This window comes from Acomys russatus, chromosome 1, assembly GCF_903995435.1.
Source record: "Acomys russatus chromosome 1, mAcoRus1.1, whole genome shotgun sequence".
In the NCBI taxonomy this organism is placed as follows: Eukaryota; Metazoa; Chordata; class Mammalia; order Rodentia; family Muridae; genus Acomys; species Acomys russatus.
In genome coordinates, this window is record NC_067137.1 from 29,062,321 (window position 1) to 29,074,651 (window position 12,331).

General features: G+C 35.5%; 1 protein-coding gene across 11 annotated transcripts in view; it reads left to right on the plus strand.

Annotated features, from left to right (window-relative positions):
* Window positions 1-12,331, plus strand: part of Pum2 (pumilio RNA binding family member 2) — a 78,797-nt gene that overhangs the window by 13,993 nt on the left and 52,473 nt on the right. For 8 of the 11 annotated variants that reach the window (XM_051143270.1, XM_051143281.1, XM_051143300.1 and 5 more), the window contains one exon: window positions 5,604-5,672. In XM_051143270.1, coding sequence (XP_050999227.1) covers window positions 5,622-5,672 — 51 coding nt within the window. In that variant the 5' untranslated portion in view covers window positions 5,604-5,621. Of the gene's footprint in view, window positions 1-5,603; window positions 5,673-6,624; window positions 6,752-7,689; window positions 7,764-12,331 lie in introns of those variants that run through there. The other 3 variants (XM_051143292.1, XM_051143288.1, XM_051143310.1) reach the window with 2 other exon arrangements.

The window sequence follows — 12,331 nt, forward strand, 5'->3', positions numbered from 1 at the left end:
GCTTCAAATGTGGCAAAACAGCCACTGGGCAAAAGGTCCTCATTTCTACCACAGACAGAATTTTGCCTTAAAAAGGGGCAAGCTTGGATGCAGGCAGAGTTGATGGCCAAACTCTGCCAAGACAGTAAGCAAGTCCTCAATAGTTCCTCCCTCACAAATATGTCTGTCGGATATATTGGGTCAGAAGGCTGAAGATTCTCCAACATTATACAGAGTTTTGGGTGACTCTTCATTAAGTTTTATTATGGAAAATGTCAAACGTAGTAAAGAAAATACAGTAAATTCTTAGATATCATTTGTATTCAGCATTATATGAAATCCGTTTTGACTTTTAAAGGAATATATTATAATAATGACAGTGTATAAAACTATTTTACTAGTGTCAGATTTTGCAGTCGGGGAGCAGATTCTGTCATTTAGACTAGGAAACTATCTGATGTTCGAAGCCAAATTGTCTAGCACATGTTTCAGTAGGGTAGGTCCTGCGGAATATTTATCATCAAGTGATGCAAGGTTATCATACTCTTCCTCTATTTTTATTTTATGTTTTACCTTTAAAGAACCTTAGAAAAACATTTGTGTGGGTAGGCATACATGTCACACATGTGTGGAAGTCAGACAAATTGGGAGTCTTTTACTATGCAGGTTCCAGGGATTGAATTGAGGTCATCAACCTTGGCAGCAAAGTGTCTACCTACTGAGCCATTTTCCTTGCCCCTGTTTTTTTTGGTGGTGAATTACGTCTAAGCCTTAGTAGCCTGGCCTGCCCTTGAACTAATAGTGTAGCCAGATATGGTAACCTTGAATTCCTAATACTTCTGCTTAAGTGTTGGGATTACAGGCATTGACCACCTTTACAACCTTTATTTTTCTTTTTGTTTTGTTCTGTTTTTTATTTTTCAAGACAAGGTTTCTCTGTGTAGCCCTGGCTGTCCTGGACTCACTTTGTAGACCAGGCTGGCCTTGAACTTACAGCGATCTGCCTGCCTCTGCCTCCGGAGTGCTGGGATTAAAGGTGTGCACCACTATACCCGGCCCACCTTTATTTTTCTTACTCCTCCTCTGTCTTTAAGATTAGAACTCCTTTTATCTGTTTGCAACTGTTACCCTTTTTTCATCACTGCTAGTAACTGTATCTATTGACATTGAAAGAGGTATTTTCCCTTTTCAGTATTTCCATGTGGTTATCCTAGTTTCTCTTAAATGTTGAAGTTTTCTATTTGTTTATTGTCTTTGTTTCTTTTTGTGTTGCTTTGATAAAAACTCTGACAAAAGCAACTTAAGGAAGAAAAAATTTATATTTAATTCAAAGTGTAAAGTACAGTCCATCATAGTAGGGGAGTCAAAGCATCAGTTTAAAGCAGCTATTTACGTGATATGCACAGGCACAGTCGGGAAACTGAGATAGAAATGTTAGTGTTTAGCTCTCTTTTCTCCGTGTACTTGAGGATCAAAGTCAGTAATCCCTCTTCAGTTAATGCAATCAAGATAATCCCCCATAGGCGTTCCCTGAGGTCCATTCTAGATTCTGTTAAGATGACAACACTAACCATCAGATTCACATAGTACAAACATGCTTTTTCTTTGTCTTGTATAGTTGATAGTCACTTTAAGCTAGTGGTTCTCAACCTGGGGCGTGGGTCAAATGATTCTTTTACAAGGATGTTTATGATTCATAATAGTAGCAAAATTACACTTAAGTAGCAACAAAAATAATTTTATGGTTAGGGGTCACCCCAACATGAGGTACTGTATATATTACAGGGTTGCGGTATTGGGAAGGTTCAGAACCATTGCTTTAAACTCTTTATTGCCTAATTCTGTCATGTGATATCTTGATGTTGGCTGATTGTTATGAACATATTATATCAGAAACACAGACAGGCACATTTGTGTCTTTCCACAATTTCAGGCATTATTTAACAGTAAATTCACAGAGAATGGCACTTAAATGGTTTGCCAATGTTCCTTCTTTCCTTGATAGTTCTGGCTAAAGTGAACATACTGTTTTATTATAATCTTATTAGCATTAACTCTCATGACATAGTGTATCTCTATATCTATTTAATATATATGTATATGTAGGTTTTAGAATAGTTGCAAAGGTTAAAGAGGCACAAAGTTTCAAGGAAAGAGGCAGAGGCCTGAGAGACTAAAGCTGAGAACCTGATATAAATGCCAGAGTCTGTTGATGAGTTAAATAACCTCAAGTTAGAGGAACTGCCTGCTGGCTGCCTTTTGCAGAATCAGGCTGCAAGGTTGAGCTAGAGGACTAAAGTAAACAAAGCTAAGAGTAGCTGGCAGATGACAGGCCTTGTGAACAGGAGGGTCCAAACCAACCTGAATCCAAGAAAGTGGAGAGTTCTCTTTCTCTGACATCACAGTGCTAGGTATCTCTCTTTGTGGGATCCAGGTAGGCAGTTATTCTCTTGCTTGGTTTGATGTGTCTGATAAATTCTTGGCTTTGTTTTTCCTGATGTGGTTCTTTATAAGCCCATATTCGCTGACAGTTGAATTTACCCAGATAAATGTATAGGTTGGTATTCTTTTTACTACGTCATTTATTTGCCATTTGTGTGGTGCTGGGCAGATGGTACCTGTAATGTGTCCACTTAGGCATACAATCCCTCATAGTGCAGTCAAAATCAGCTTGTGGAGCTAGGCATGGTGGCAAACGACTTTAATCCCAGCATTTGGGAGGCAGAGGCAGGCAGATTTCAGTTCAAGGTGAGGCAGGGATCTATAGCAAAACCCTGTCTTGAAAACTTGAAAGCTGCTTGTGATAGTCTTTTATCTCAAGGCACAGTGTGAAAAATGATTTTTTAAACAATACAGAGCAACATAGGGCAGGGCATAGTCTGATTTCAGCATTTATCTTTATTTCTCTTGACATAATTTTCTCATTTCTAGTTTCTTCATAGGTCTAATAGCATAATATCAGAGTCTATGCTTATATATTGATGATTAGATTCTGTTGTGGAGAATATTGGATTTTATTTTCTTGTAACTCAAGAACCTATACTTCTTATGATCAGCTGCAGGAATTTGCTTAATTCTAACTATATCCTTAATTGGGCTTCTTGGAATTGGTTCTAGACTTGTAGTTCCAGTGTCATCTAAATATGTATTTTAATTTAAATGGAGAATTTCTGTTCTTTCTGGGATTTCTTCCCTTGCTGTACAGCAGCTTTGGTTGTTGCAAACTGTTTTTTTAATTATTTAGGCCATATGTGAGTGGTTTTGCTATAAGAGTTTCAGAGCCCATCTTGCTTGCCCTTGGACAAAACCAGCAATCGAAAGAAACCATTGGAAATAAAAACAAAAATAAAAGAAAACTCTACTTTGTTTTGGATCTTCTGAATGTAGGCTCTCAGTTTCTTTGTTCAGCTTTTTTCTTACTTGCGAATAGTTGGTTTTTTTAGTCTGGAGTTTATAGTAGAAAGGTTTGGGTCTCATTGGAGTTATTTCATCACCAGGAAACATGGGATCCACTGAACTTGACAAGTATGACCATATTGAGGTTTTTTTTTTTTTTTTTTTTTTTTTTCCTCTATAATATTTTTCAGTAACTCCAGTGAAAGCTTATTGAATTAATGAGGTGAATGAAATAGATGCTGGGTCTGGTACTCTTAACTTGGCAGCTTTGGATTGCTGGGCCATCTAATCAGTCCCTGAAAGTCTTTTACAAACTGTCTTGAATGCTTACCTACCTTACTTTATCTGACTTAGTGTTCACAGCAAATATAGTGAGTGGCAGCTCTTCATATCAGAACATATAGAAATATCAGTTTATTTGTCTAGAGAGATAGAACTGCCAGAGGTCTAAACTATAATTTGTTTTATTTATGTACTATTTGCTGCTTGGTCCTGGAAACCTGACCAGGGCAATGTGGGGATAAAGATACTACATTTAAAAAGCTGGAATTGGGTGCTGTGTGCTTGTATAGGGTGTGCTTACTTTAATAGAGGACACCTACAAGAACTGCAGAAACTCAGCCTGTTTATTAGGAACAGCACAAGGAGGAAGGGTTAGCTAGTCTCGTAGAAGGCCTCTGTAGGGAAGCAGACTCTGAGAGGAGGAAGCTGTGGCTAGTTTTTGTACATACTGTTGGCCAAACACTCAAACTTAGACTGGAAGAGGCTTTGCCATTCTCATGGATCTGAGGAATTGAGGCCCTTGACGTGGCAGTGCCCGTGCCTGTGGCTCCAGGGCATTGGACTCAAGTAATTAGGCTTGGTGGCAGACATCTTCACCAGCTAAGACATCTCTTTGTAAGCCATAGAAAGGAGTTTGGGCTTTCTCTTTAGGAATGAATTAAAATACTTGAGTTCCATGGTCAGGGTAGTTTCAGAAAGATAACTACAACTTGGAGGTACGTTGCAGAACGGAAAGTTAAGAAGGTTGAGGTGTTTTCAGATAAAGGGTATTATCAACTAGATAGCTAGAAAACAGTTTTAAGTGGATAAGTTGGCTTAAAAGGACTTAGTAAATGATACGGAAATGGATGTAAGAAAGGAAGCGAAGGAGCGCAAACTGGAAATGTTGTGATACATTCAGCGAAATGAAAGGCAAGGAGATAACTGGGAGCTTTGGAGGATATATTTCCTTTGAAAATACAAATTTGGTGGGTGTTGTCTCCAGCTAATTTAGACAGCTCTCAAAGCATCAAGTAGAGATTGTTAACAGTACCAGACGGAGAAGAAGGGTACATTCTACAGATTAACAAGGAATACTAATATTTCAGGGACAAAGGGGAAAACAGGAATCTATGAAGTAGCAACTAGAAACCTAGAAAAGCAAAAATAATTATGATAGAGACAGAATAGAATAGAGAGCAGGAAGGAGTTATAGTCAGTGCTTTCAGTTTGCCAAACCCTTTAGGTTTTAGAGAAAGAATGAATGGGGTGTGAGAGGAATAATTGGATTTTTCCAGTTGAATTTCAGATTTGTAACTTTGGAGAGGCTTAAGCTTGCATGTTTGTTTGTTTTTGCTTTTGTTTTTTTGTTTTGTTTTGTTTTCTTTAGTTTCTTAGTTGGAGGAGGCAGGGACCAATAACAATACATTGTCACATAAGAGATGGTCAACTATTATGAATGAAAGGATTGAGAAGTGCTTTCTTGAGAAAAGTACAACAAACACTTTAATTCACTGTAGAGGAAATGTTTTCACTTTTTAAAAATACATAACCATTTAATTATTGCTAAAAATATTTAGTAAAAATTTTGTGGATGAGGCTTATATAAATAAATAGTAAGCATTTTAAAAAAATCTTAACAAAACCTTAAGTAATATAAAACAATTTTATAGTAGTGATTATAATATTAACAAGAAGTGCTTTAATGTTTGGACTCACTTTTCCTGTTTTTAACTTCCTTTTCTTCAGTTGCATAAGAATGTATAATGGTCTGTTGGCACACAAAATTATTTTTAAAAGTTGTATCATTTTATGTAGCTTGCTCTCGTGTAATTTATTTGGGAAAAGCTGTCATCATAGAAACATCTGTTCTTACCTATTTTGGAATATGATAGTATTAGTTAATACCCGTATAACCTAGTTAATAATTTTTTAAATTCCTGCTTTCGTTTTTTGTTATTCACCAGGCTTGATCTGTGGATGAAATGAATCATGATTTTCAAGCTCTTGCATTAGAATCTCGGGGAATGGGAGAGGTAAGAGCTCACCAGTACTAAAAATTTACGTTTCACTTTAATCTTTGAGTCACTGAAATTTAATTTTTAAATTGTAAATCTTGGAAATAGTAGTTAATATCTTTCAGGCCTCTAGGTTTAAAAAAAACAAAAAACAAAAACCCTTGAGATTATGTACTTGTGTAGTTGTGATGTTTTTGGTTCCTTATTTTGTCACTTGAATCCAGTAAGTAATTAATAGTGTGCTTATTTGTGGCTAGGTGGTTTTGATTGACTTGGTTAAATAATGTCTTATATTTTAGTGATGAATCACGTAGTTAGCTCTGCTCAGAAGAACACATCCTTTTCTGCTATTTTATATGTGTATGTTGTTTGCTTTAGCTATGCTTGATTGTTGCTACTCTTTCCCAAAAATCTGTCTTCTTTACCAAAAATATTTGCTTATTAAACTCCTAATCCTCGGCAAGACTACTGAAAACACAGTATCTAGTATCCCATTGCTATCTGCTGTAGAATTAATTACTTCCTCATCTGACTTCTCCTTTAGTTCTTTATAAATACTGTCATTATGTTACTGATTACAGTTTGTTTTGTATTTGTCTCTTATAAATGGTAGCTTTGAATGCTTAGCATAATAGGTACTCTACAAATTTGAATAGATGTTATCTTTTCTATTAATCTATGGTTTTCTTTGGGTCACCCAGTTAACCATACCATTACATATTTTAAGACATCTAAAATACCTAGTTTTCCATATTCCTAATGAATTTTTAGAAAACAAAATTATAAAAGCTCTTATGGACATAGCTTTATTTTGTACTATATTACACACTCAAGTGTGAACTTTTACAGTAGAAAATAAAAGTAAACAGACCTAAGATATGTAATTAATTGCTTGCTCCTGGAGATTATTTTACTTTAGTAGATTAGAGACCTTCATGAGACTCACTCCATCCAATGCTGTGCTCTTCAGATGCAGAGAGAGAAAGTCCAGTCACTCCTTTGGGCCACAAGAGGGCACCCTGCAGCTAGCTAACCCTCCCTTTCTTCAGAACAGCGTTTTCCAAAGAGTTTGTCATTTTCAGAGGACTGATTTAAGGGTGAGTTAAGGTGCTTAAGCTAAGTATTGCCAAAATAAACTTGTTAGTTCAGTACATAAAAGTAAGATCTAACCTGGGCCCTAAGAAAATTTAGAGAAAGGGAATACGTTTTTGCTCTTAAAAGAAAACTTATATATTGTAGCACGATGGCTGTTCAGGTATTACCTGTACTCTAGTAGGCTTAATGGAGGCAGTTTGAAGGACTTTTGTTTTTTTCCATGTCACTTGTTTTCTTTGACTTTTAGAAGCTGGAGTAGCATATTGTAATAGCAGGTCTCGGAGCATTGTAATTCCAGCATTTTGTGAGCTAAAGCAGTGAAGTTTTGAGCTCAAGGCTAGTTTAGGTTACATAGAAAGGCCCTCTCTTCAAGTATTAAAATAGTAACAGCATTTTTGAAATGTTTCTGCCTTTCTGATTGTGACAGATTCTATTTTTGTAAGAGTGAGTGAAAGCCCTACATTAATTCTAGACTTGGATCTTTACATCCATTTGTATTAAGGATTTATTTACAAATTGACTATTTGAAAATTTGTTTGATAAATCTAAATATACTTTTGTGGTTAAAATTATGGTCAGAAGCAGTGCTTGAATTAGTTGTCTGTGAGTACATGAAGGTTTTAGCAGAGGAGTTGGGTTGAATAGGAAGTTAAATGAAATAAGCTAAAGTCCTTTTTTTTTTTTTATTAGTAGACACATCAAATGTAGACAACTAGAGTGCTATAGGGCCTAAATTTTCTGCTATCTGGTAGATGGCTACAGGCCACGTTTATAAGTGACCTTGATCCAGTAAAAAGTATTTTTAAATAAGTTGATTTTGTTATTTTTAAAAACAGTTTACCACTTAATATTGTTCTCTAAGAGATAGCTAAGAAACCTACTCAAATTTCTGTCTCTGGGTTCTCTCCCACAAGCCTTTCTATCTTTCCTCATCTCACAGGCAGCAGGGAACCTTCTGGGATTTCCTTCTTTGCCTGTCTCTCTCTCACCAGTCTTCTCCTCCTTTACTGACAGGTGAGGTGTTTTGTTTGTTTTATCCCAGAATTCACTCATTGGAATAAATTAAAGCAGCCTGTACTATCTGGCTCTTAAATTTTCTAAAATTGCTTGTTGGGGTTGCTTTTGTAATGTAAAACAATCCCTTTTTTAATGGATTGCCCTGTTCTTTCCTTTTAAAATTCTGCATATTGGGTCTTAACTGGTAAAAATCTCTATAATGTATGGAGAATCGTTGTGTATATTTATAGGACTGGTTTTAAATGTATCTTTTTTTTTTTTTTTCTTGATGAATTTATTGAGGTATCATCAGGAGGTCATTCTCTAAGTTGTCCTCCCAAAGATAGAAATAAATCTGAATTTATCTATTTATAAACTTACCCTTCTTTTTCCCTTCAGTAGCAGTTTTTGGCAAAAGACTTACTGATTTCCATTATATCATGTGGCTTGCAACAAGTGTAACCCATAGGAAGAGGTATTTGGTTTTTTAAGTGTGTATAAAGATACAATATTTTACTGAAGTATATACAGAGAGGCACGTGCCTATTAACTGTCATCAGTTAAGGTGCATATAGCTGGCTCTTGTTTAATTTTGACATAACAGAAGAAAAGGATCTTACTTGAAAGTTTCTGAGCAAACCAAAATTTAACTTCAGATTTGGGAGTTAGTTCCATAACTATTGTGATAAATAATGTTTTCCTACTTTGACACAATATTTTAGGAAAATATTAAGGAAAATTGTGTCTTAAAAATCTCAAGGAGAGCCTAGCATGCTAGTAAATGCCTTTAATTCCAGTACTAGGGAGGCACAGCCAGGTGGCTCTCTGAACTCAAGGCCAGGCTTCTGTACAGAGTGAGTTACAAGCTAGCTAAGAAAACAAAATTGCGGGTAGAGTGATAGAGTAGAAACATATTTGAGGGACTAAGGAGATTTCTGTTCTGATAGAAATTTCACTAGCTATGCAATTAGTGCTGAGTTCTTTGAAAACAGAAGGCATAGCTCAAATGCTTTTACTGATCTGAGTGGTTAGTAATCATTGAAATTGTAAATAGCTATGTCATCTAGACTTGATGACACATGCCTTTAATTCCAGCAATCAGGAAGCAGAGGCAGGCAGATCTCTGTTTCAAGGGCATTTTGAGGCCAGTGTGGTCTACATAGCTCCAGGACAAAGGATTATGTAGAGAGACCCTGTGTCAAAAAAAAAAAACAAAAAAACCCAAAGTATTACAAAGAAAATCAGCGATTTCAGGTAGTTTTAGAGGATTGCAGTGTATTTATGAAACCACTGTCTCAGCTATCCTGTCTTAGAATTTATCTAATGATAGATGGAAGAATTAGGTAATCTTGAGCTTTTTATTTATTTACTAGAGATAGTCTTAATACTGGGAATTCTTAGAAGTACTGATGAATTACACTAAGATTGAAAAGTACTGTCTTCTATAGTAGTTAGAGAGAGAAGCCCTACAATTAATCCACTAAGGATTTAGATCTCAGCAGAGTTCTTTACCAGCTGTATGTGTGAAACCTTGACATTTAAACTTCTGGCTGTGTTTCCTTATGCAGAAAGACTGTATCAGACAACTATTCTTAAGTAATAAACGTTTCATCTTTCTGACATTCTTAACACTAACACAGAAAAAGATAAAAGAAATAGCTACACCGAATACAATTTTTTGAAATCAGCCAATTAAATGATTTACACTTTGACTATGAAAGGTCCCTAGGATTTATTAGTATTAAATGTGCTAGGTGATGCATTAGACAATCTCTTGATGGTCTTTCATTGTGGTCTCAATCTTACAACAGTAGGTTTACTATGTTTTCTTTACAAATCAGAAAATTGAAAAGTAAGAACTAGTACTTTCATTTACAGAAAAGATTAATGTAGAAAAGCACCATTTTAGGGATGTATGGAATTTCATTGTGGTTTGTTTTTTGTTGCTGTTTCTTATATCTTCATCTGGTTTTTTTGGGGAGGATTGTTCGTTAGTTTTTTGTCTTTTGTGAACTTGTATCATAAGTAAAGTGATCTTTTATACCTTGATTTTTCCTGGGTAGTTCAATTATGACCTGTTGTCATAACATCCCTTTTCTTGAAAATATCTGAGTTTAGAGATAAGCTATATGAACTTAATTTTAAACATAATGTTAATTGGCTCGCTTGAGATTTTTGCTTAAAAGTTTATAGTAGAAAAGTGTGGTGCTTAAGTGTGCCCTCTGAAATGCTGGAGCAGGGATTTGGTTGATTTGTTTATGAGGCAGTATATATTGAGTCCATACTGGTTTCTTCACAACAGAGGGCAAGCCATAAATTCTTTCTGGAGGAAAAAAAAAGTGTATGTCAGTAATATCTGAGTTTTGAGGATGGAAGGACAGGTTGACAAACACTGAGTTTCCCAACCATGGTTTAGGTTCAGAACTTTGTAAGTCAGGGCACTAGTAGGAAGACAATATATACAATTTCTAGATTTTGAGATTCCTCAGCCTTGTTTTCTATAATGTGAATTCTTATTTACACTGTATTATATATAATCAAAGAATTCATTCAAAGAAATCAATGTTTCTTGAATAGTTGCCTCCTCTTACGTTTAATCTACTTTAAACTATGGGCCACAAGCTAGGAAAAGCACTTAAGTAACTGTCTAAATTGCCACAGAAGGTATTTTCTAAGGAGCTAGGCTGACTGGGTACCTGAGTTCAGATCCCCATCACCCATGTAAAAAGTTATAGCTGCCAGGACTTGCAACCCCGATCTTGGGCATATTCTAAGAGCTCACTGGCCAGCCAGTCGACCCAAAAAGGTGTGGTAGGAGACCTTGTCTCACGGCAAAAATGCAGAGAACCATAGGTAAAGACAGTTTGTTCTGGCCTCCAAACACACAGATGGACACGCGCTACATGTGTATGCACACTCACTAAACATTTTTTTTTTTTTTTAAATTAAAAAGCATTTCCGGGGTGTACTGAAGATTTTTAAAAGTGAAAATTTAGATAAATTATTTCCTTGTGCATCTAATAATTTATGTTTGCAAAATAGGAAACACAGTTTTTGTTACAGAAGTGCTTGGCAAAATTGGTATATTGACTATTGAACATGGGTTTTTCTCCTCTACTTAAGTAATATGCATTATTTTGTTTTTTAATGTTTTTATGATGCTGAGGTGGAACCCAGAGTCTTATATAAGCTAGGCAGGTGCTTTACCATTATGCTTATCCCTAGCTTTGCACTTTGCAGTTTAAAGCAGTGGTCTGTGAAGGTATTCAGGAAATATTATTGGAGATGGAATAGTGTCCTCAGTGGAATACTGTTATTTCTACTCTCACAGAAGATAACTGCTTCAGCCAGCCCATGCATGATTAGTCCTCCTATTAGTTAAAACTTTATCTTGCATTATTTAAATATAGAAAATAAGATGTTTCATTCTTACTGGAGTCATTGTCAGGAAAGATTATTCTTTAAAATGTCTGTACGTTAATTACAACACATCATTTTGTAGCCCAGAAAGGTTCTAACTTGTAGAAGCTCAATGGCGGAAAAAGAGGGGGAAAAGCTGGTTCCATTAAAATTATAAGTTTATTTTATAAAAGATCTGTAAATTGGGAACATGCTCTTCATTCAGCATTGCTGAACTTAATTTTTATGCATTTTATCTATACTTTTCCACCATTTATAACCAACTTCTTTTGGTATTCTAAAATGTCTTTGAGATTGATTTATTTTCTCAGCTCTTTTCTACCAGTTCTTACTGTCCTGGCTTTGTTGTGATTTTCCCCCTTTCTAAGCTGCTCTCCTTTGCCTCTAGTTTTCCCCATTCTGTCAGTTGTTACTACTATAACTTGAGTTATTTTTCAAAACACAGTCACTCTTTCTAACTTGCCTTGAAATTCCTATTGCTTTAGTAAAACTTTCAGTTCCCTTAACAAACCTTTAAGGATCTTCATAACCTCATGGTTAGCTTTGCCAGTGTTAAATTTGGGTCACCTTATATATGTATAACACTGCATTTTCTTAGGTTTTGCTTTTGTTCATGGTTTCCTGTTTCATTTATGGTTATTGTACTCCTCACCTTTCAACTTGCCCTACCCACTGCAAATACATTGTTTCTCAGACTCTAAATTAGGTATTACTGAGTTATGTTTTATTTCAGTCTGTAAATTCTCTGAAGATGAAGTCACCATGCCTTTAAAAAGGCAAACACAGGTATATAGTTGTGGTCGATACAGTAGAAGTATATACATGTCTGATTATGAGTGCTAAATAACTTGGCATTTAAGTAATAAGATGAAAATGATGTCTTATAAATGCTTACTTAAAATGCCAAATGTATGTCTGAGAAAACGAATCTGTTCAAACAAATGTAATTCTGCTTCCAAGTGTTAGGGATAGAGAGAGTAATAAGTGACTTTTAATTTTTACATGTTACCATGTAGAATAGAACATAAGACCTTGAGATTACCTCAAAAATACTTTTAGGGTTTCTCATTGTGCATTTTCTGTCATCTATGCCTTTCTGATTTGTCATTGACAGATAGGTATTATTCAACAGTTAGTGAGACTTGTGAAATTTACTTATGGTGAAT